Source organism: Periplaneta americana, chromosome 11 (genome assembly GCF_040183065.1).
Source record: "Periplaneta americana isolate PAMFEO1 chromosome 11, P.americana_PAMFEO1_priV1, whole genome shotgun sequence".
NCBI lineage: Eukaryota > Metazoa > Arthropoda > Insecta > Blattodea > Blattidae > Periplaneta > Periplaneta americana.
The window spans coordinates 2,612,158-2,632,500 of NC_091127.1; the positions used below are offsets into that span (position 1 = coordinate 2,612,158).

At 32.7% G+C, this 20,343-nt stretch overlaps 1 protein-coding gene across 1 annotated transcript in view; it reads left to right on the top strand.

Annotated features, from left to right (window-relative positions):
* LOC138708672 (uncharacterized) overlaps nucleotides 1-20,343 on the top strand; it is a 106,093-nt gene that overhangs the window by 80,613 nt on the left and 5,137 nt on the right. Inside the window, exons 8-11 of the mRNA XM_069838759.1 lie at nucleotides 2,775-2,973; nucleotides 7,022-7,200; nucleotides 13,463-13,655; nucleotides 15,556-15,783. Of these exons, the coding sequence (XP_069694860.1) occupies nucleotides 2,775-2,973; nucleotides 7,022-7,200; nucleotides 13,463-13,655; nucleotides 15,556-15,783 (799 nt within the window). The remainder of the gene's footprint in view (nucleotides 1-2,774; nucleotides 2,974-7,021; nucleotides 7,201-13,462; nucleotides 13,656-15,555; nucleotides 15,784-20,343) is intronic.

Sequence of the window (20,343 nt, forward strand, 5' to 3'; positions counted from 1 at the left end):
AATAGAATTTATATTTACGCGTTAAATATTGTGATGCGGCAGCTCAGGATTCTTTGTGATGCAGCAGTAAACAAGAAGCCTGCACACACCAGCTTCCAAGCAGACCGGTTTCTTCTGTGTAATCCATCCCGCAGATTTTCCATCCCTTTCTAACTAAACTACCCTAGTCGCAAGGCTCGCAAGAAGCTAGCTTTAACATTTAAAATAAGTAGTTTCCGAGTTATCCCTTTTCGTCAGTTCTGTTCAGTTGAAGTGTTAGTGTGCATTGTGGCTGATATAATGAATAATGGGCGAAATAACAGTTCCTGACACCAATTTACTTGAATTTTTTTAGGACAATTGTATTGTCAAGACTGACTTACGAACAAAAGTGTGATTTGAAAAACAAATGACCGACTCCCTTGCTGTCAATGAAGGACACAACCAAAAGACAGATGCATACTTACGTAATGATACTAATATTGTGATTTCTCTAAGTATGACAGGGAGTAAGCTAATGTTATACGTACACTTGTCTATTTGTTAAGAGATATGTGTAAACCGTGAAATCGTATTTTACTACGTATCATTTGAGGTCTTGCCTTATTGGTGTTACTTACGATGTTCCAACCAATCTTCGAATGCTGACTTGAAATTGACTACTATTTATTTTAAGACTATTTTTGTAATACGTTTTCTCATATTGCATGAAAGACAACTTGAGTTAGCTTCCCCTGCTCAAAATTTCATGCTACGCCACTGATGTATCCTGTTGCTTGAATAAACAACCTATGAAGCAGAAATACTTGGAAGTTTGGACATTACTTTCCTTCTATTAGAAACTACGGTACCGCAAAATATCTTAATTTATGTTGTAACATGGCAAATTTTTGTTTTACTTTGCATGGAATTGTATATTTTGACTTTTCGGCTGTGTCACCGTTTTTAAGTACTGGAGTAGTTGAATCGGTTATTTGAGAAACCACACAAGTCATTTCCGGTCAACACGTGTTTATAGTGTTTCTGACATTAATACAGGTAGGCTATATGAAGTACCTATTTTTAAGAAGGGGGACAAGACTAACTGTAGTAAACTTTCGAGGAATATCACTTTTGTTGACGTCGTACAAAATTTTGTCGAATATCATTTTGAGAAGATTAACTCCATATGTAGATAAAATTATTGGGGATCATCAGTGTGGCTTCAGGCGTAATAGATCGACTATTGATCAGATTTTTTGTATTCGACAGATATTGGAGAAAAAATGGGAGTATAAGGGTACAGTAATCAGTTATTCATAGATTTCAAAAAGGCGTATGACTCGGTTAAGAGAGAAGTTTTATATAATATTCTTATTGAATTTGGTATTCCCAACAAACTAGTTCGATTAATTAAAATGTGTCTCAGCGAAACATACAGCAGAGTCCGTATAGGCCAATTTCTATCTGATGCTTTTCCAATTCACTGCGGGCTAAAGCAGGGAGATGCACTATCACCTTTACTTTTTAACATCGCTCTAGAATATGCCATTAGGAATGTTCAGGATAACACAGAGGGTTTGGAATTGAACGGGTTACATCAGCTGCTTGTCTATGCGGATGACGTGAATATGTTAGGAGAAAATACACAAACGATTAGGGAAAAGCAGAAATTCTAGTTGAAGCAAGTAAAGCGATAGGGTTGGAAGTAAATCCCGAAAAGACTAAGTATATGATTATGTCTCGTGATCAGAATATTGTACGAAATGGAACTATAAAAGTTGGAGATTTATCCTTCGGAGAGGTGGAAAAATTCAAATATCTGGAGCAACAGTAACAAATAAAAATGACACTCTGGAGGAAATTAAACGCAGAATAAATATGGGAAATGCCTGCTATTATTCGGTTGAGAAAGTTTTGTCATCTAGTCTGCTGTCAAAAAATCTGAAAGAATTTATAAAACAGTTATATTACCGGTTGTTCTGAATGGCTGTGAAACTTGGACTCTTACTTTGAGAGAGTAACAGAGATTGAGGGTTTTTGAGAATAAGGTTCTTATGAAAATATTTGGGGCTAAGCGGGATGAAGTTACAGGAGAATGGAGAAAGTTACACAACACAGAACTGCACGCATTGTATCCTTCACCTGACATAATTAGGAGCATTAAATCCAGGCGTTTGAGATGGGCAGGGCACGTAGCACGTATGGGCGAATCCAGAAACGCATATAGAGTGTTAGTTGGGAGGCCAGAGGGGAAAAGACCTTTGGGGAGGCCGAGACGTAGATGGAAAGATAATATTAAAATGGATTTGAGGGAGGTGGGATATGATGGTAGAGACTGGATTAATTTTGCTCAGGATAGGGACCAATGGCGGGCTTATGTGAGGGCGGCAATGAACCTCCGGGTTCCTTAAAAGCCAGTAAGTAAGTAAGCCTATATCAAGTTTCGCAGGGACTGATTTACAGGACAAGAACATATTACAACGCTGTAGTGTTTATTTCAGCTCGCAAAATTTTGAGAATTCTTGAAGGCTGTTCTTACAACAAAGATTTTGTTTCAATAATTAGGCTATATCTCCACAGGAAATACTTTACACTTAGTGACTACAACGTTAACACAAGAAAAATATAGCCATACGCGTTTTTTTCAGACTACTGCCACAGCTTTAGTTGTAAAAGCGTCTAGCGCAGCATGGCCCTATGGGACAACTTTGCTCAATCTACAGCTTGATACAAACTCCCGTAAAAATAATCCTTCCACTATTCGTTCTTTAGGAAGGGACCTTGATGAAACAGAATTGCTGTCTTGCACACAGGTGACTGGGAATGCCACGACGTTTCCATCGGCAGTGTTCCGGGTGACGCCGGGTAAGAAGTACCGCTTTCGTCTTGTGGGCGGGATGTGCACGTCCTGCGCCTACCAGTTCAGAGTGCAGCAACACACACTGCTCGTGATCGCGGTGGACGGAAACCCCACAGAACCGGTCCTGGTCGACTCCATCCACATGTACGGAGGTAATATCTCGACTCTCTACCTCTCTTACTTCCACTTCATAGACCTATCAATCACAGTCGTGATTGTGGCAAATGTTTCTTCTCCTTTTCCTCATTTTTTGCTTTTTATTTATTTTTTTCATTCTTTCGTTTCTGTTTATTTGACGGCACTTTTTCTTTCTTAGTTTCTTACTTCTTCAGTTACAGTAGAACCCCTACTATCCGTGGTAATGAAGGGGGTTGACTGAACGGTTAATCGAAAAATCGGATAATCCGTACCATAAAATATTTTCGTAAATTAAGTAATAACACTGGTTATTTTCTCCGTGGTCTTGTGTTTAATACGCTAGGTAGTGAATCAGAAGTTCATAAATTTAAGTTCGGTTGTCAAAGACGTGTTTTTAAGAGGTAAAAGAAACTCCTTTTAATGGCTGTCAGCGGAAAGATGGGAATAGTAGAGGTCTCATGTTGTAGATTTACATACTGTATACCCTTTATCCTTGATTTTTATTAAATCGCTCATAGCTGTAACATGAGTCTCGTATCGTGATGCGAGATGACTCACAATTTCTCTTTCCCCAACCACTTAATTATTTGGATTTTATTCGACACTTAGCACAACACGTTTTTTTAAACTCATGGAAAACATTTTATATAGAAGTAATAGAGTACAGCAACTCGAACAGTCGACCAAAACTGTGTAGGCCTAAGTGTAAATGTTTGTAATTACACTCTAGAAAAAAATACGCATACTAATATAGCGTACAACAGTATCAACTTCATACGTTTCTGTAGCGAAAAAAAAACGAGCGAGAGAAAGATAATCGGATAATCCGCCAATCAGTTAATAGGGTGGCGGATAATCGTGGTTCTACTGTATTATTTCTTCTTTTTATTCTGCCGGAACTAGAATATGAAATCGTTTGACGGTCAGACATACTAACTGTTCCTCCATAACGGTGGACCTTAAAATGTTAATAATTACTTATTCTTTTTAATATATTAACGATTTTTTTAGTATATCAATTACCGAATTTAAAAATAATTCAGACATTGCGTAAAAGGTGTTTTCACCTGCAGTGTCAAACCACCAATATATTGGTGCATAGAAATGTTTAAAGTTGTGACAAATAATTTCTGAGAAAATAATATCAGACGAAAACAAAATTTAAATTTTTCAGAAATTCTCACTTCAGTGTTGCAATTATTGTCCACTCAAAGAAAATATTGATAGTTACTTACTGTGAGTACCAATCAGTTCAGTAGGGTCCGTTTAATGAGTGATGAGAATTTTGTTTCCATATCGACCATAGTTCTGGAGAAAATGTAATCTGTTTCAAGTAAGGTGAAGCATATTGAACAACTGGAAATCAGTATCGTAGAAGAGGGTAAAGTCGATCAAAACTTTGCAATTTTTTTACGATATTGATTTTATGCAATGGAGCGAAGTTCCTCAGAAAATAGCATTATGTCGTCTTATCCTTCACTTATGAAGACACGTTACAAGAAGTGAATTACAATCTATCAAAAACTGATTTTTTTACTTGTGATCGATGTTACCTGCTTAAATTGGGTAAAGTCGATCACCATTGAATTTTTAGTTTAAGATCGATTTTAAAATATTGCGGGGTAAAGTCGATCACTGTTTATGTTTAAAAAAAATTAAGTGTATTACATATATTTTATTTGTTATAAGGGGTGTAAAAACAATAATAATCTTCAATATATGCCTATAGCATTATATAGTGTATCTTTTGTTACTGTGATCATACTATTCGATACAATTAGGCCTATAGGTCTCCACTGTACAATCGTGATTATGATTGCCAACCTATAAAACATAAAAACACATTTTAATAGTTTACATACCAACAAACAAAGATTTAAGAATTCAAAATTTATATTGAAATACCACCTATCAATTATAATCTAAAATGCAATTCAACATTGCTTAGGTTTATGTCAGATGTTATTTGAAATCTTTCCCTCCTCATGTCACTTTAGAAATTACGTTGTTCCCGTAGTCAGGTACCAAGGGGGTGTACAAAATATGTTCCTTTGGCAGTGCTTCTCTTACGCAAGAAATTCACCATAATTTCGCCTTCCTCTTTCCCCACTATCCCATCAATATAAGTTATACTATGACACTTTTCTGTTTATAAGTGTTAGTTGCATGTATTTCGGTCAACAATTTATTCTTCCTGCTGGTCCTATCTGCTTCGAGTAGGTCGATGGCATGATCGACTTAACCCTACAAAGGTACAAGTTTTTTTAAAATAATAAGTTTCAATACTAACATTTACGAACAGTAAAACTGTTATTTCAGGATACAATCTCAACGAAAAGTACTTACGTATAGTTCCTGTCTCCTTTCACTGCTGACTATAATTTAAAGTTTGTAAGACTTTGTTTTCGTTTAGGAGAAAAAGTTGAAAGTAACAATTCTCATTTCAACGGTAATTACACAGTGTTCTCATTGTTGGAATTCGCAGGCTTTTTGTTGTCCCTCTCGCTTACATTTGCAATGTCAGGCAATGAAGCCAGCATAAAAAAAAATTTTAACAAGTAACTGAGAAAATATATAATTTTCAATAAAAATCGCAAATGATCGATTTAACACCCACTTATTGACTTAACCTACTTCTACGGTACCAAGTGTCCTTAAATGGCGAACATATCCTTATAATAACGTAGATTTAGGCATGAAATAACCCAGTTCCTGATGTAGACTTCCGGGAAAAATATCATGTAGGCATTTCTCGCCAATGTTGAACATAGACGCTTGAAATCTCTGTAGTTAAAAACGTTGTTAATTAAATTATTACTCCAATCTTTCTCTGTCTGAGAGCAAGTTTAATTTTCTACATTACACAGGCACATAGTCATGAATTCAAAATGATAAGACAACACTTGACGTCACATTAACAACGAGATACATCAGCGCGGAAGCAGACTGGGACCCACAGCCACAGTCTAGTATATACAGTCACGAAGCTTGAGTTTATGAGGGTACTAGGAACAATAGACTGTGCAGGTACTATTTCGCATTGTATGAAATGAAGCGATATTAGCGATCCTAGTGGTTAGCAACTATCTATGGATGCATATTTACTACGTATTAAGCTTCGTGACTGTATATACTAGGCCAGTGTTTTTCAAACTTTTTTGAAGTGGGGACCACTTTTTAAGTCAGAACAGTTCCGCGGACCACCTTGCTCTTGGTGCCTTCGAAAACAAATTTATCATTTTTGTAGCATATTTTAATACCAATATATTTAAATTTCAATGAGAGTGAACCAAAACCTCGGTGCGTTGTTTGTTACGAAGTGCTTTCAAACGAGTGTATGAAACCCGCGAAATTGAAACGGCACTTAGAGACGAAACACGCAAGTGTATAAAGTAGACCTGTCGGATTTTAAAATAGGCGGAGTCTAAAATTTCTTACATCATCTGGAAAAAACAAATAAAAAAATTAATGCAGAAACATGCCCGATTTTTAACAAGTAAAGGTGAAATTTGGCACTTTATATTATTGGTGTACGACGTACAGTTACGTCTCCATTCCAATGTGCAGAGTAAGTGTCGGCAAAACTATTAAGAAAGTCATCAATACACCAAAACGTTCGGTCCTATGTTATGAATTTGTTTGGTTCCTGGCTGGGTTACAGGCTCGGCACCAGATGTGCAGGGAAATGCCACGTTCATAGTGCTTTAAATCCCCTTTTTGTTGCTGAGAGTAGAGTGGGAAGTGGGTAAACGGGTTGGGTAATAAATTTCATAAAATATTAGTACTGGGAGAAAAAGTGAAAGGCGATTGCCATGTGTCATTTCCAAACTCTGAGATTTCCAGCTACAGTGTGATACGCAATTCGTTTGAATTTTATTTTCTCGTCCTTTTTGAAGGACCACAAGGGTAGAAGTCGAGGACTACAGGTGGTCCGCGGACCATAGTCTGATAAACGCTGTACTAGACTGTGCCCACAACTATAACCTCTACGGAGCGACAGAATCTCAGCTTATTCGTTGTCCTGAACACTTATTCAAAATTGAAAACAGCATTGTGTTGCAGGAGAACGGTACGATTTTGTGCTTGAAGCTGTGGAAGAAGTGAAAAGTTACTGCATCCACGTGAAGACAGTTGGCAACTGCAAGTTCATGGGCCTGTATGGGATGGGGGTGCTGCGCTACATCGGGGAGAAATCCACGACTGTGCTCGACCCCGGGTACGAAGGATTCCACAGCGGAAAGGTGAGTAGCACTGCCGCAAAATCGTTGACAGCATTATCACCATCGTCGACTACATCGGTGACGTTATCATTATTGTCAGGGAATGTTTTAACAACAACAACAATAATAATAATAATAATAATAATAATAATAATAATAATAATAATAAAATAATATTAATAATAATAAAATAATAATAATAAAATAATAATAATAAAATAATAATAATAATAATAATAATAATAATAAAATAATAATAATAAAATAATATTAATAATAATAAAATAATAATAATAAAATAATAATAATAAAATAATAATAATAATAATAATAATAATAAAATAATAATAATAATACAATAATAATAATAATAATAATAATAAAATAATAATAATAATAATAAAATAATAATAATAAAATAATAATAATAATAATAATAAAATAATAATAAAATAATAATAATAAAAAATAATAATAAAATAATAATAATAAAAATAATAATAATAATAATAATAATAAAATAATAATAATAATAATAAAATAATAATAATAATAATAATAATAATAATAAAAAAATAATAATAATAATAAAATAATAATAATAATAATAAAATAATAATAAAATAATAATAATAAAAAATAATAATAAAATAATAATAATAATAAAATAATAATAATAATAATAAAATAATAATAATAATAATAATAAAATAACAATAATAATAATATTAATAATAATAATAATAATAATAATAAAAAAATAATAATAATAATAATAATAATAATAATAATAAAGTAATAATAATATAATAATAAAATAATAATAATAATAATAAAATAATAATAATTCTCATCAGGATAATAGACACGGTTTGGAGTTGAATGGGTTACATCAGCTTCTTGACTATGCGGATGACGTGAATATGTTAGGAGAAAATCCACAAACGCTTAGGGAAAACGCGGAAATTCTAGTTGAAGCAAGTAAAGCGATAGGGTTGGAAGTAAATCCCGAAAAGACAAAGTATATGATTATGTCTCGTGACCAGAATATTGTACGAAATGGAACTATAAAAATTGGAGATTTATCTTTCGAAGAGGTGGAAAAATTCAAATATCTTGGAGCAACAGTAACAAATATAAATGACACTCGGGAGGAAATTAAACGGAGAATAAATATGGGAAATGCGTGTTATTATTCGGTTGAGAAGCTTTTGTCATCTAGTCTTCTGTCAAAAAATCTGAAAGTTAGAATTTATAAAACAGTTATATTACCGGTTGTTCTTTATGGTTGTGAAACTTGGACTCTCACTTTGAGAGAGGGAGAGAGGTTAAGGGTGTTTGAGAATAAGGTTCTTAAGAAAATATTTGGTGCTAAGAGGGATGAAGTTACAGGAGAATAGAGAAAGTTACACAACGCAGAGCTGCACGCATTGTATTCTTCACCTGACATAATTAGGAACATTAAATCCAGACGTTTGAGTGGGCAGGGCATGTAGCACGTATGGGCGAATCCAGAAATGCATATAGAGTGTTAGTTGGGAGGCCGGAGGGAAAAATACCTTAGGGGAAGCCGAGACGTAGGTGGGAAGATAATATTAAAATGGATTTGAGGGAGGTGGGATGTGATGGTAGAGACTGGATTAATCTTGCTCAGGATAGGGACCAATGGCGGGCTTATGTGAGGGCGGCAATGAACCTCCGGGTTCCTTAAAAGCCAGTAAGTAATTAAATAAGTAATAGTAATTCTCAAATTATTAGGTATATACATGTTGACTACTAACACAAAATAGTAGTCGTGTTATCCAATGAGGATGGCGAGACCTCATATGTATGAATATAGGAATATTTAACCCCCATACATTGGAAGAACTAAAAGAAAACATTAGGCGAGGAATTGACTCAATTTCAGATATTGAACTCTCGAGTGTGAATGAAAATTCCTGAGAAGATGCCAGAAATGTGTGTATAGAGAAGGACAACATTTCCAACATCTCTTATGATAAGGTATGCGCTTATTATATATGATGTCGTGATTCCTTGCATCTGGGCAGACTGTACCTGTAAGCAGATTTCCAAACTGCATCATTTGTTTCACGTCCTTGTGACAACAGGGGGACAATTAACAGTTGCCTATCTGTTCGTTGCGTAGGCGACGGTTCGTAGTGACGACGCCCTGCAGTGGTGCAAACATTACAGCGGCAAATCATGGGATCCCTGAATCATGAATATGCGGAAGGACAATTTAATCAGCAGACAAATTAAAGTCAAAGTGCAGAAGATGTTGCATCATTCCATGAGCTGCCTCAACCTGAATGACCTTATGTGGGAAATCGAGCCTTTCTCAACTAGGCTAATTTCTTATTTCAAAATATTTATATAGATGCCACCAATATCATAATTAATAATACCACAGTCATTCTGAATCACACTATGTTCCTCCCAATTGAAGAATAAAGTAAACGCAAATAAAAGCCACTGTTTGTATTTTTGCTTTGAATTGAACGGGTTACATCAGCTGCTTGTCTATGCGGATGACGTGAATATGTTAGGAGAAAATCCACAAACGATTAGGGAAGAAACGGGAATTTTACTTGAAGCAAGTAAAGAGATAGGTTTGGAAGTAAATCCCGAAAAGACTAAGTATATGATTATGTTTCGTCACCAGAACAAAATACGAAATGTAAATATAAAAATTGGAAATTTATACTTTGAAAAAGTGAAAAAATCCAACAAATATAAATGACACTCGGGAGGAAATTAAACGCAGAATAAATATGGGAAATGGCTGTTATTATTCGGTTGAGAAGCTTTTGTCATCAAGTCTGCTGTCAAAAAATCTGAAAGTTAGAATTTATAAAACAGTTATATTACCGGTTGTTCTGTATGGTTGTGAAACTTGGACTCTCACTTTGAGAGAGGGAGAGAGGTTAAGGGTATTTCAGAATAAGGTGCTTAGGAAAATATTTGGGGCTAAGAGGGATGAAGTTACAGGAGAATGGAGAAAGTTACACAACACAGAACTGCACGCATTATATTCTTCACCTGACATAATTAAAAACATCAAATCCAGACGTTTGAGATGGGCAGGGCATGTAGCACTTATGGATGAATCCAGAAATGCATATAGATTGTTAGTTGGGAGGCTGAAGGGAAAAAGACCTTTGGAGAGACCGAGACGTAGATGGGAGGATAATATAAAAACTGATTTGAGGAAGGTGGGATATGATGATAGAGACTGTATTAACCTTACTCAGAATAGGGACCGATGGCGGGCTCATGTGAGGGCGGCAATGAACTTGCGGGTTCCTTAAAAGCCAGTAAGTAAGTAAGTTTGTATTTTTGTGGACGCACGTGATTCATGCAAGTAGAATAGTAAATTGCAGATGAGGCTGTTGATGTAAATAAAAATAGAAGAGTGTCATCGCTTTGATTAAACATGTTTATAAGGTAACAGAAGTGAGGTTCAGGATTAAGAAATAACGCACTAGACGTGAACATTACGTAGTACTTTTGTGGTTAACACTGTATTAAGTCGTATAACACAGTAATTTCAATAATTTTTGGTGGTTTTGCGACATTTAGAATTACTTTGAGTGTATGTAGTTTGAAGTTTAGGTGTGAGAGATTTTATTTTAAACCGATAAAGTGTCATGATTTTGAACATTCTTCAGTTTTACTTTTCCGATATATATTATTAAGATGCTATTTTAGTATTTAGCAATACAGCATTTAGTAGGCGGAAAATAGTGAAACGGACAAAAAAAAACAAGTTTAATGTGACCAAAAGTCACGTGGTTCTCTCTATGGTTACCTCATTCTCTAGTTGGAAGAATATTTATTTATGTATTTATTTATTTACTTATTTACTTGCTTATTTACTTACTTATTATTTATTTATTTATTTACTTATTTACTTACTTATTTACTTATTTATTATTTATTTATTTATTTACTTATTTACTTATTTATTATTTCTATATTTACTTATTTATTACTTATTTACTTATTTATTATTTATGTATTTACTTATTTACTTACTTATTTACTTATTTATTATTTATTTATTTACTTATTTTCTTATTTATTATTTATTTATTCACTTATTTATTACTTATTTACTTATTTAATATTTATATATTTATTTCCTTATTTACTTACTTATTTACTTATTTATTATTTATTTATTTACTTACTTATTTACTTATATATTATTTATTTATTTATATATTATTTATTTACTTATTTACTCACTTACTTATTATTTATTTATTATTTATTTATTTATTTATTTAATTACTTACTTATTTATTATTTATTTATTCACTTATTTATTACTTATTTACTTATTTATTATTTATTTATTTCCTTATTTACTTACTTATTTATTTATTTATTATTTATTTACTTACTTATTTACTTATTTACTTATATATTATTTATTTATTTATAAATTATTTATTTACTTATTTACTTACTTACTTATTATTTATTTATTTATTTATTTATTTAATTACTTACTTATTTATTATTTATTTATTTATTTCCTTATTTACTTACTTATTTACTTATTTACTTATTTATTCATTTATTTACTTACCTATTTACTTATGTACTTATATATTATTTATTTATTTATATATTATTTATTTACTTATTTACTTACTTATTATTTATTTATTTATTTATTATTTATTTATTTAATTACTTACTTATTTATTATTTATTTATGCACTTATTTATTACTTATTTGCTTATTTATTATTTATTTATTTATTTCCTTATTTACTTACTTATTTACTTATTTATTATTTATTTATTTACTTACTTATTTACTTATTTACTTATATATTATTTATTTATTTATATATTATTTATTTACTTATTTACTTACTTACTTATTATTTATTTATTTATTATTTATTTATTTAATTACTTACGTATTTATTATTTATTTATTCACTTATTTATTACTTATTTATTATTTATTTATTTATTTCCTTATTTACTTACTTATTTACTTATTTATTATTTATTTATTTACTTACTTATTTACTTATATATTATTTATTTATTTATATATTATTTATTTACTTATTTACTTACTTATTATTTATTTATTTATTATTTATTTATTTAATTACTTACTTATATATTTACTTATTTATTTATTTATTATTTGTTTATTTATTTATTTATTTATTTATTTCATCAATCTTTGTTCACGTCATGGCGGATTAGATGTATTCCAGTTCTTAATCCGCTATCACTCTCAATACAAATATAACACAAACTAATACATAATGAACCTGTAAGTATCATCTGTTTACAATACTACTACTACTACTACTACTACTACTACTACTACTAATAATAATAATAATAATAATAATCATAATAATACACAACTAATAATAAGTATAGTTCTTGTATTTAAAACTCCTATTTTAGCTTTTTCATTTTTATGCTCAATCTCGTAAGAATTAATCTGTTAACTTCATTGACTACTCTTCGTAGTTTCTTATCGTGTGACTACTCAACATTTATAATTCCATCTCCGTTAGAGCTTTGACTTTCTCTTCCCATATAATTTTAACTCTAAACAGAAATTTTCCTAATTTATGCAGATTGCTGGCGTTTAGGTGACCATTCATTTTTTTATAAGCTACTATAGCGTTTATTTGTAGAATTTTTTTATCCACCCAACTGTGTCTCAAATCATTCGTTGACTGACACTTTAACGCAATATGCATTGCGTCTTCGGCTAGTCCACACAAAGGACAATTATCCTTCTCTACGTTCCCTCTCCTATTCTTGAGTCTCCAGATACCTAATCTCCACCGTGCCATTCCTGTTCTCTCTTCCCTTGAATTTAGTCTAACATATTCTTCCTGTTCCCAAAACTGCTTAACCTCCCTATAGTATTTTAGTGATCCTAGGTCTTTAACATTACTAAAAATATCTTGTCTCGAAATTTCGTTTGCCCTCTCTTTTACTATTCTTCCAATAGTTTTCGTGTTTATAGGCCCTAGTTCTCTCCATAGCCAATTTAGACCTAATCTGTTTATTTATCGTTCCAGCTCTTTCAGCCAATTCGATTTCCAATTAGCGCTTTCATACAAAAGATACATGTTTTCATAATTGCTGAATCATTCCTACACAGAATATTACCTAAATAAGTTGGAAGAATATAGACAACATTTGAATATGAATTTGTCGGTATTGGTTTGAAGTTAACATTAAAACATATCCGTGCCATATTAACTGTTTTGTGATAATTGTGTAGGTGATGAATATATACAATGGAACGTGCTTCAACAGTGATGAGGGCGTGTGCCTGGACCAGCTGGTGAGCCTGCTGCCGGTGTCGAAGAGGCTCACAGCGCTCGAGCCAGATGTCAGTGTCACCCTCTCGTTTGGATTTCATGTCTTTACCCTTGATGAACTCTTCCAACCCAGGTTGCATCAGCGCTACTTCGGTAAGATTCATATTAGGATGAAGCAAGCTAATCGTCTTCCCCAGTTCCTCTGATATGCTGAGTGCAAAGTTGGATCAAAATAAACCGGTAGGCCTAACACCTGCATGTATGGGAATGTATGTGGCGAGAGAGACACGGGTCTCGATGTTCCTGAGTTCAATATTTGGCTGTGAATGATGAGTATAATTCTATTTGATCACGCTGTATTAAATTCCAAAGTAATGGGGGGTTATTACAACTAAAATTAGGAAAATCCTGAATCGATAGATTGAAGAGGAACAACAACACTCCGAACACCTCGCAGGCTTCGGTTAAAGGGATTCGTTTGCGAAGATCTGGTAGAATACAATTTTTTTATAACTCAAGTTATTTTCAAGACAATCTAACCAAATTTTTTATAAATAGAAATAAATGTTTAAGTAATGTGGCCTATAATTTTGAAGAAAATTGATTAAAAATAATTATGAAAACTTTTTTTTTGTGAAACCATCGAAGTCATAACGAAGATCTCAAAACTTCTGCTGTTATCAACTTAATATTTTTACAGTTGTCATTAGGAAGATATTAAAAGACCATGGCTGACTGTGAAACGAGCAGGCCCGCGTTCGAATCCTGTTTGGGACAAGTTACCTGGTTGACATTTATTCGGAGTTTTCTGTCAACCCATTAAGAGCAAATGCTTATCACCTTCATCTCATTCAGATGCTAGATAACCATAGATGTTGATAAAACATCGTAAAATAATAGACTTAAGGGATTAAATACAGCTTACAGTAGTAAAATTTTGGAAATATTCAACACGTTTTCTTCCATTACTGTATCTTGTACAATAATGAAAATTAGTATGTGTAAAACACTGTTCTTCTGCTATATGAAAAAAATATTTTTACGATATAAGAAATTATTTACATTTTTCTTTTCAAAATTCAGTTGACTGTGCAGTGATGAAGCATTTCCCACATAACTCGAAAACTATCCAACATTCTGTGATGAAATTTTGTGTGTGTATTTATGCATGTCATATCTACAATATGATGCAAGATCACTTCTCTATCTTTGATAGATTGTCTGATAAAAATAAATTAATTTTAAGAAATGATCAAATATCAGTATTTTCTATTACACAAAATAAAAAAAAATATTTATTAAGGAATGTAGTTGAAAGAGCATGATATTGTAAACATGAGTTTCAGCAATAAAATAAAAGAGAGAATATAAAAAAGTTAACAAGTTTATGAGTTATGAGGGAAAGGGTTCATCACTGCACAGTGAACTGCCAACATTTTGAATTTTGAAAAAAAAAAATATATATATATATATATATAGGCCTATATATAAATAATCTTTTTAAATCGTAAAAATATTTTTTTATGTAGCAAAAGAACAGGGTTTTATACATACCAATTTTGAGTATTGTACAATATACAGAAATGGAGGAAAAAAATGTTGAATATTTCCAAAAATTGCACTCCTGTAAGCTGTACCTAACCCCTCAAAACGTTATTAAAGAATCCTGTGTAATGAAATTTCTTAGATTTTAATAAACACTTTTTCATCTTTAACAAAAAAAATAACTTTTCTAAACATGCAAAACTCAACATTTTCAGTCAGAACACAAATTAAATTTCATATGTACAAAGGATTTCACGGTAGACTTGGTATTTCGGATGTAATTGTAGCTCCTTAAGGACGTGTCATCAAGCATATATTCCTTAAGGAAAAATGATCATCTCTGCGTGACATATCTTTAGTCAAAATTTGTCGGTGAGGTGCTGTTACACCCTGTGTAATTACAAAGCCTATCTTTACCACGCCAATTTGTCCACTTCTCTAAGATGATTTTGTTGTGAATTAGTGCAGAATGCCGGTGCCAAAGCATGCTAACTCTTCGCTGTTGCAGAACCCCGGCCGAACCACCTGCTGACCAGCCTCGTGAACAACATCAGCTACGTCGCTCCCAACGCGCCGCTCCTGACGCAGCGCGAGGACATCAGGTCGTCGCTCATCTGCCCCGCCAATCACGATGGAACTTCCCGCTGTCCGCAAGGCTCCGGGGGCTTCTGTGAATGCACGCATTTGATCCGGATACCACTCGGGGCTGTTACGCAGTTCGTGTTGGTTGACAGAGGTAAGCCACGACATACTACACTTCGCAAAAATAGTATTCGAATTGCTATATCGATATTCATAGATTTTTCTTTGCATCCGATGTGAGAACTGTGTGATGAAAAAAAAAGTTTTGTGTTGTTAATGGACAGAAAGATTGTGCTTTATACATTATACGTACAATCATAAAGAATCATATTCTTGTTAAGTTTAGACATATTTCAGTTAAAACTTGCGGTGTATCATAATACCCCACTATAGTGTTCGAAGTTAACACTTCGATGGCTCATAACGAGACTGTTACAACTCAAAAAATTCACTTTTTGAGTTATTACCATCATTTGAACACTTGAATTGAGAACTATGCTATGTGAAAGTGTTAAAACTCTAAAAATGTCCTAGTGGGACATAAATGCACATTGTTGTGCCATGATTCTCTGATTTGCCATATACAATGGAAAACTTTAAATGGCTCTACTGAAAAATCTCTATTTTTGAGTTGTAACACTCTCGTTCTGAGCCATCGATTTCAATAATATGTTGTTGTTGTTGTTGTTGTTTGTTGTTGTTTTCTAATGCCAGGCGTTTGACAATAAAGTCATTTGACCTCTTGCACTCCAATATTTTTCAAAGATATTATCATGGCCAGCCACTGAAGCACAGATTTTGAGGTGTTCCGAATCCATTTCTTGGTTTGAGTTGCACAATGGGCAGTTAGGGGACTGATATATTCCAATTCTATGCAGGTGTTTGGCCAAACAATCATGACCTGTTGCCAATCTAAATGCAGCTACAGACGATTTTCGTGGTAAATCGGGAATTAACTGTGGATTATGATGCAGAGAGTTCCATTTTTTCCCTTGAGATTGTGTTATCAAATTTTGTTTGTTGAAGTCTAAGTATGTAGATTTAATAAATCTCTTCACAGAGTAATACGTAGATTTAGTAACAGGTCTGTAAGTAGCAGTGCTGCCCTTCTTTGCTAAAGCATCCGCATTCTACATTTCAATAATATATGATTATACAAATCGTCATTCTGTTAAGGTATTTGTCAGAAACGCAAATGCAAATGAACTGTAACTCTTTAAGTGCACTATTTTCTATCTCACCGATGGAAAATACGTAAAGCACAGTTTACTCGATCTATTTTTCGCTAACCGTACTTTAATGCCAGGCCACAAATTAACAACTACCGTAGAGTATGAAGATCGTGGGGTTCAATATCGCGCCACTGAAGTGATGGAAAGGATCCTGACTTTTATTGTCATTACTTGTCCACTTTTGCCATGTTCAAAACACTGCGCTGAACTGTACAAATAATGACTTCGAATTTTGGTGTACATTACGTATACGAGTACAACCAGAATTATTTCTTGGAGTTTTTTTTTTTCAGAAAACTCTCTGAAACTAGAAGAATTTACGTAAATCAAATAATTGCAAAAATTTTAGAGAAAATGTTGGAAATGAAAAGCTGACGAATTATGATTATAATAATACATATGTTAGTTATTTTTTATAAAATGTGGTTGAAAGCACTTAAGCTTTCGTAAATTCTGTGAACTTTTTAATTTCAATTTAATGTGTGATGTGGTTGAAAGATATATCCCTTTGCCACTAAAATTTTAGACGCTTTAGCTTGCCCTGGATGCACCTAACTCATCTTCTTAGAAATGTTACTTGTACTCCTTTGATTCTGACCCCCTCAATATGAACTTACAATGTGCACAGAATACTGAAAGCTGTTTTAAGCTGAAAAGTATTCTTTTTTATCCTAGTCCAATAAAATAAACTTTAGGCAGCGTTTCATTTCACACCGTATTGATAGCAAATCAAAGGTTGCTTTTTGAATGGTACGTTTGTATCTCATAGGCCTACAATTTGTTTCCCCCATACCATATGATGCTTTCAGCATGTTTTTAACAAATTTACTTGCCATTTCAGTATATCTCGCCTTATGCTTTCGAATTGTGTGTACATGAAGGATGAACCACGGGGGAAAGGTGAAATTAGTCCGTAGTTTACGAAGCAGGAATTGCAACACTGCGAGGTGAAATGTCGTTTTGTTGGCGATAGCGGAAGACGATGTGTTTGGAAACACACGTGGACTAGTGAACAGGTCACAGAATACCAAATAAATAGTTCTCTATGATAGTTTCGCGGGCTATCAGCCGAGTCAAGTAGTTGAAATTCTCCAAGTTTTCGGCTACTAACTTCAGGGATGAAGATGGCTGCAGAGTAGTAGTCGAAAGTCTGAGAATTTCAACAACTTGACTCACCTGATAGTCTTTGAAACCATCACAGGACGACAATAGATCCCTATTAGAAACAACAACAACCAAATTTCTTGGCTTAAAAATCGATAATGTGTTAAACTGGAAAAATCATATTAAAGAAATTACCCCCAAACTAAATTCAGCTTGTTTTGCTATTAGATCTATGCAAAAGATAGTAAATATCAATACCTTAAAAACAATATACTTTGCATACTTTCACTCGGTAATGAGTTTTGGAATAATATTCTGGGGAAATTCCACAGATGGTAACAATATATTTCTATTACAAAAAAGAGTAATTAGAATAATAGTAGGTGCCAAATCTAGGGAATCGTGTAGGACTATTTTCAAAAAACTACAAATAATGCCCATGGCTTGTCAGTATATCTTTTCATTAATAATCTTCCTCGTATGTAATCGTGAAAACTTTGTAGCTAATTCAACAGTTCATAGCATAAATACACGTCAAAAAAGACTTTCATACTCCATCGGCAAGTCTATCGTGCTATCAAAAAGGAGTGCGTTATATGGCAGTAAAAATTTTTAATAGCTTCCCTATCGATATAAAAAATGAAACTCAAAACATAAAATTATTTAGGGCCAAATTAAAGAAGTACCTAATTTCTCACGCCTTCTATTCTGTAAGTGAATTCATGACATTCAATAACGCTTCATGAAATTGATACTAAAACTTTGTGTTGTACTAGTAGACTATATTGTAAATCTCGTCTGTATATATTTCATCTAGACTGTGACTATAAATTAAGACTTTATAATAGTATTAAGTTTTTTTACTTGTTCCATATTCTAGCTGTAAGCATGTATGAATACCATGGAATGTTAATAAATACAATACAATACAATGTTTTCATATATACAGGTTGTTTGGCGCGTAAGATTTTCATACATATAGCTTAGCTACCATTCCACATGAAACGCTGTGATCGCCTTTTGTTTCCGCATTTTAACATCGCTGTTCACTTATTTATTTAGTGTTCTGTCATAATGAGAATGAACTGAATTAATGACGTCAAGAATCAAATATTTTTTTTAACAATTTATTGATCGATCAGCGCATTTAGCACTATACAGATCATTTATAAAAATTATGGTCAATGTAGAGTATCCACCACCCACTGAACGAATATTTCGCACTTTTATCACTGCCAATCAATTTTCGGCAATCTAATGTAAAAGATTGCATGCAGATATTTGGAAAGTTTCTGAGAAAATTCACAAATTTAATCTTCTAACACGATATTTTTGTTTTTAAATAATTAAGTAACTTGCTGGGAGACATCATTAGATATAGACCACTCTTACACTAAACTGGAGTAATTTGAGCTTATTAATCAGATATGATTCTACTTACTGTTTTTTATACGCTCACCTGTTATGTAATTTTTATTTTATACATATTTCATTGTTATTTCCCATCCAAAGATCATTAAGAACGATGAATATTACTTAATATCTCCTATCTTTCTTCAAATAGTGTTTATATGCCATGTTAATTTTCATTTGTTTTCATACGTTAACAATGATGCACATGGTAGCAACTTATAAGAAATTATTTTCCTACATAATCCACTCTATATTCACGTTGTTTTGAAATGATTAATCGAAGATGGTTTGCTTATTGTTTATTACACGCACATTTGTATGTAATTTCTATTCCATACGTTTTTTTTCTATCCCAAGATCATTTAGAATGGTGAATATTATTCATGCTTGTTTCCTGTATTTCTCAATGTTATGTGTCAAGTTAGTTTTTATTTGTCGTTATTTACGTAAAAATGATGCGCCAAAAAATAAAAAATAATAATAATTTCGTACTCACTCCACATCCTATACATTCACATTTGTTTTTCAGTGATTTATTAAAGAATGTACCTTTATTTAAAAGACTAATAATTTAGAAACATGTTACACAAATCATCCTTGTGCCAAAAGAGAATGCTCCCTGGACCAAATTATCGTATTTTGCAGTGGTCGTCAGTACTCGCTGAAATGGGTAATAATATAATAATATAATTATGTTGTATGTAGCATTTAGAAACATGTTACATAAATCATCCTTGTGCCAAAAAGAGAATGCTCCCTGCACCAAATTATCGTATTTTGCAGTGGTCGTCAGTACTCGCTGAAATGGGTAATAATATAATATAATTATGTTGTACGTAGCAAGATCGATTATTCAATTGATAGGATATTTTATGAGGTTGTCATGACTGAGATATCTATTGTCAATTGCTTTTATTTGTCAGAAGGCCTTGACTGACGGTTATATAAGGACCGGCGCTGTTAGG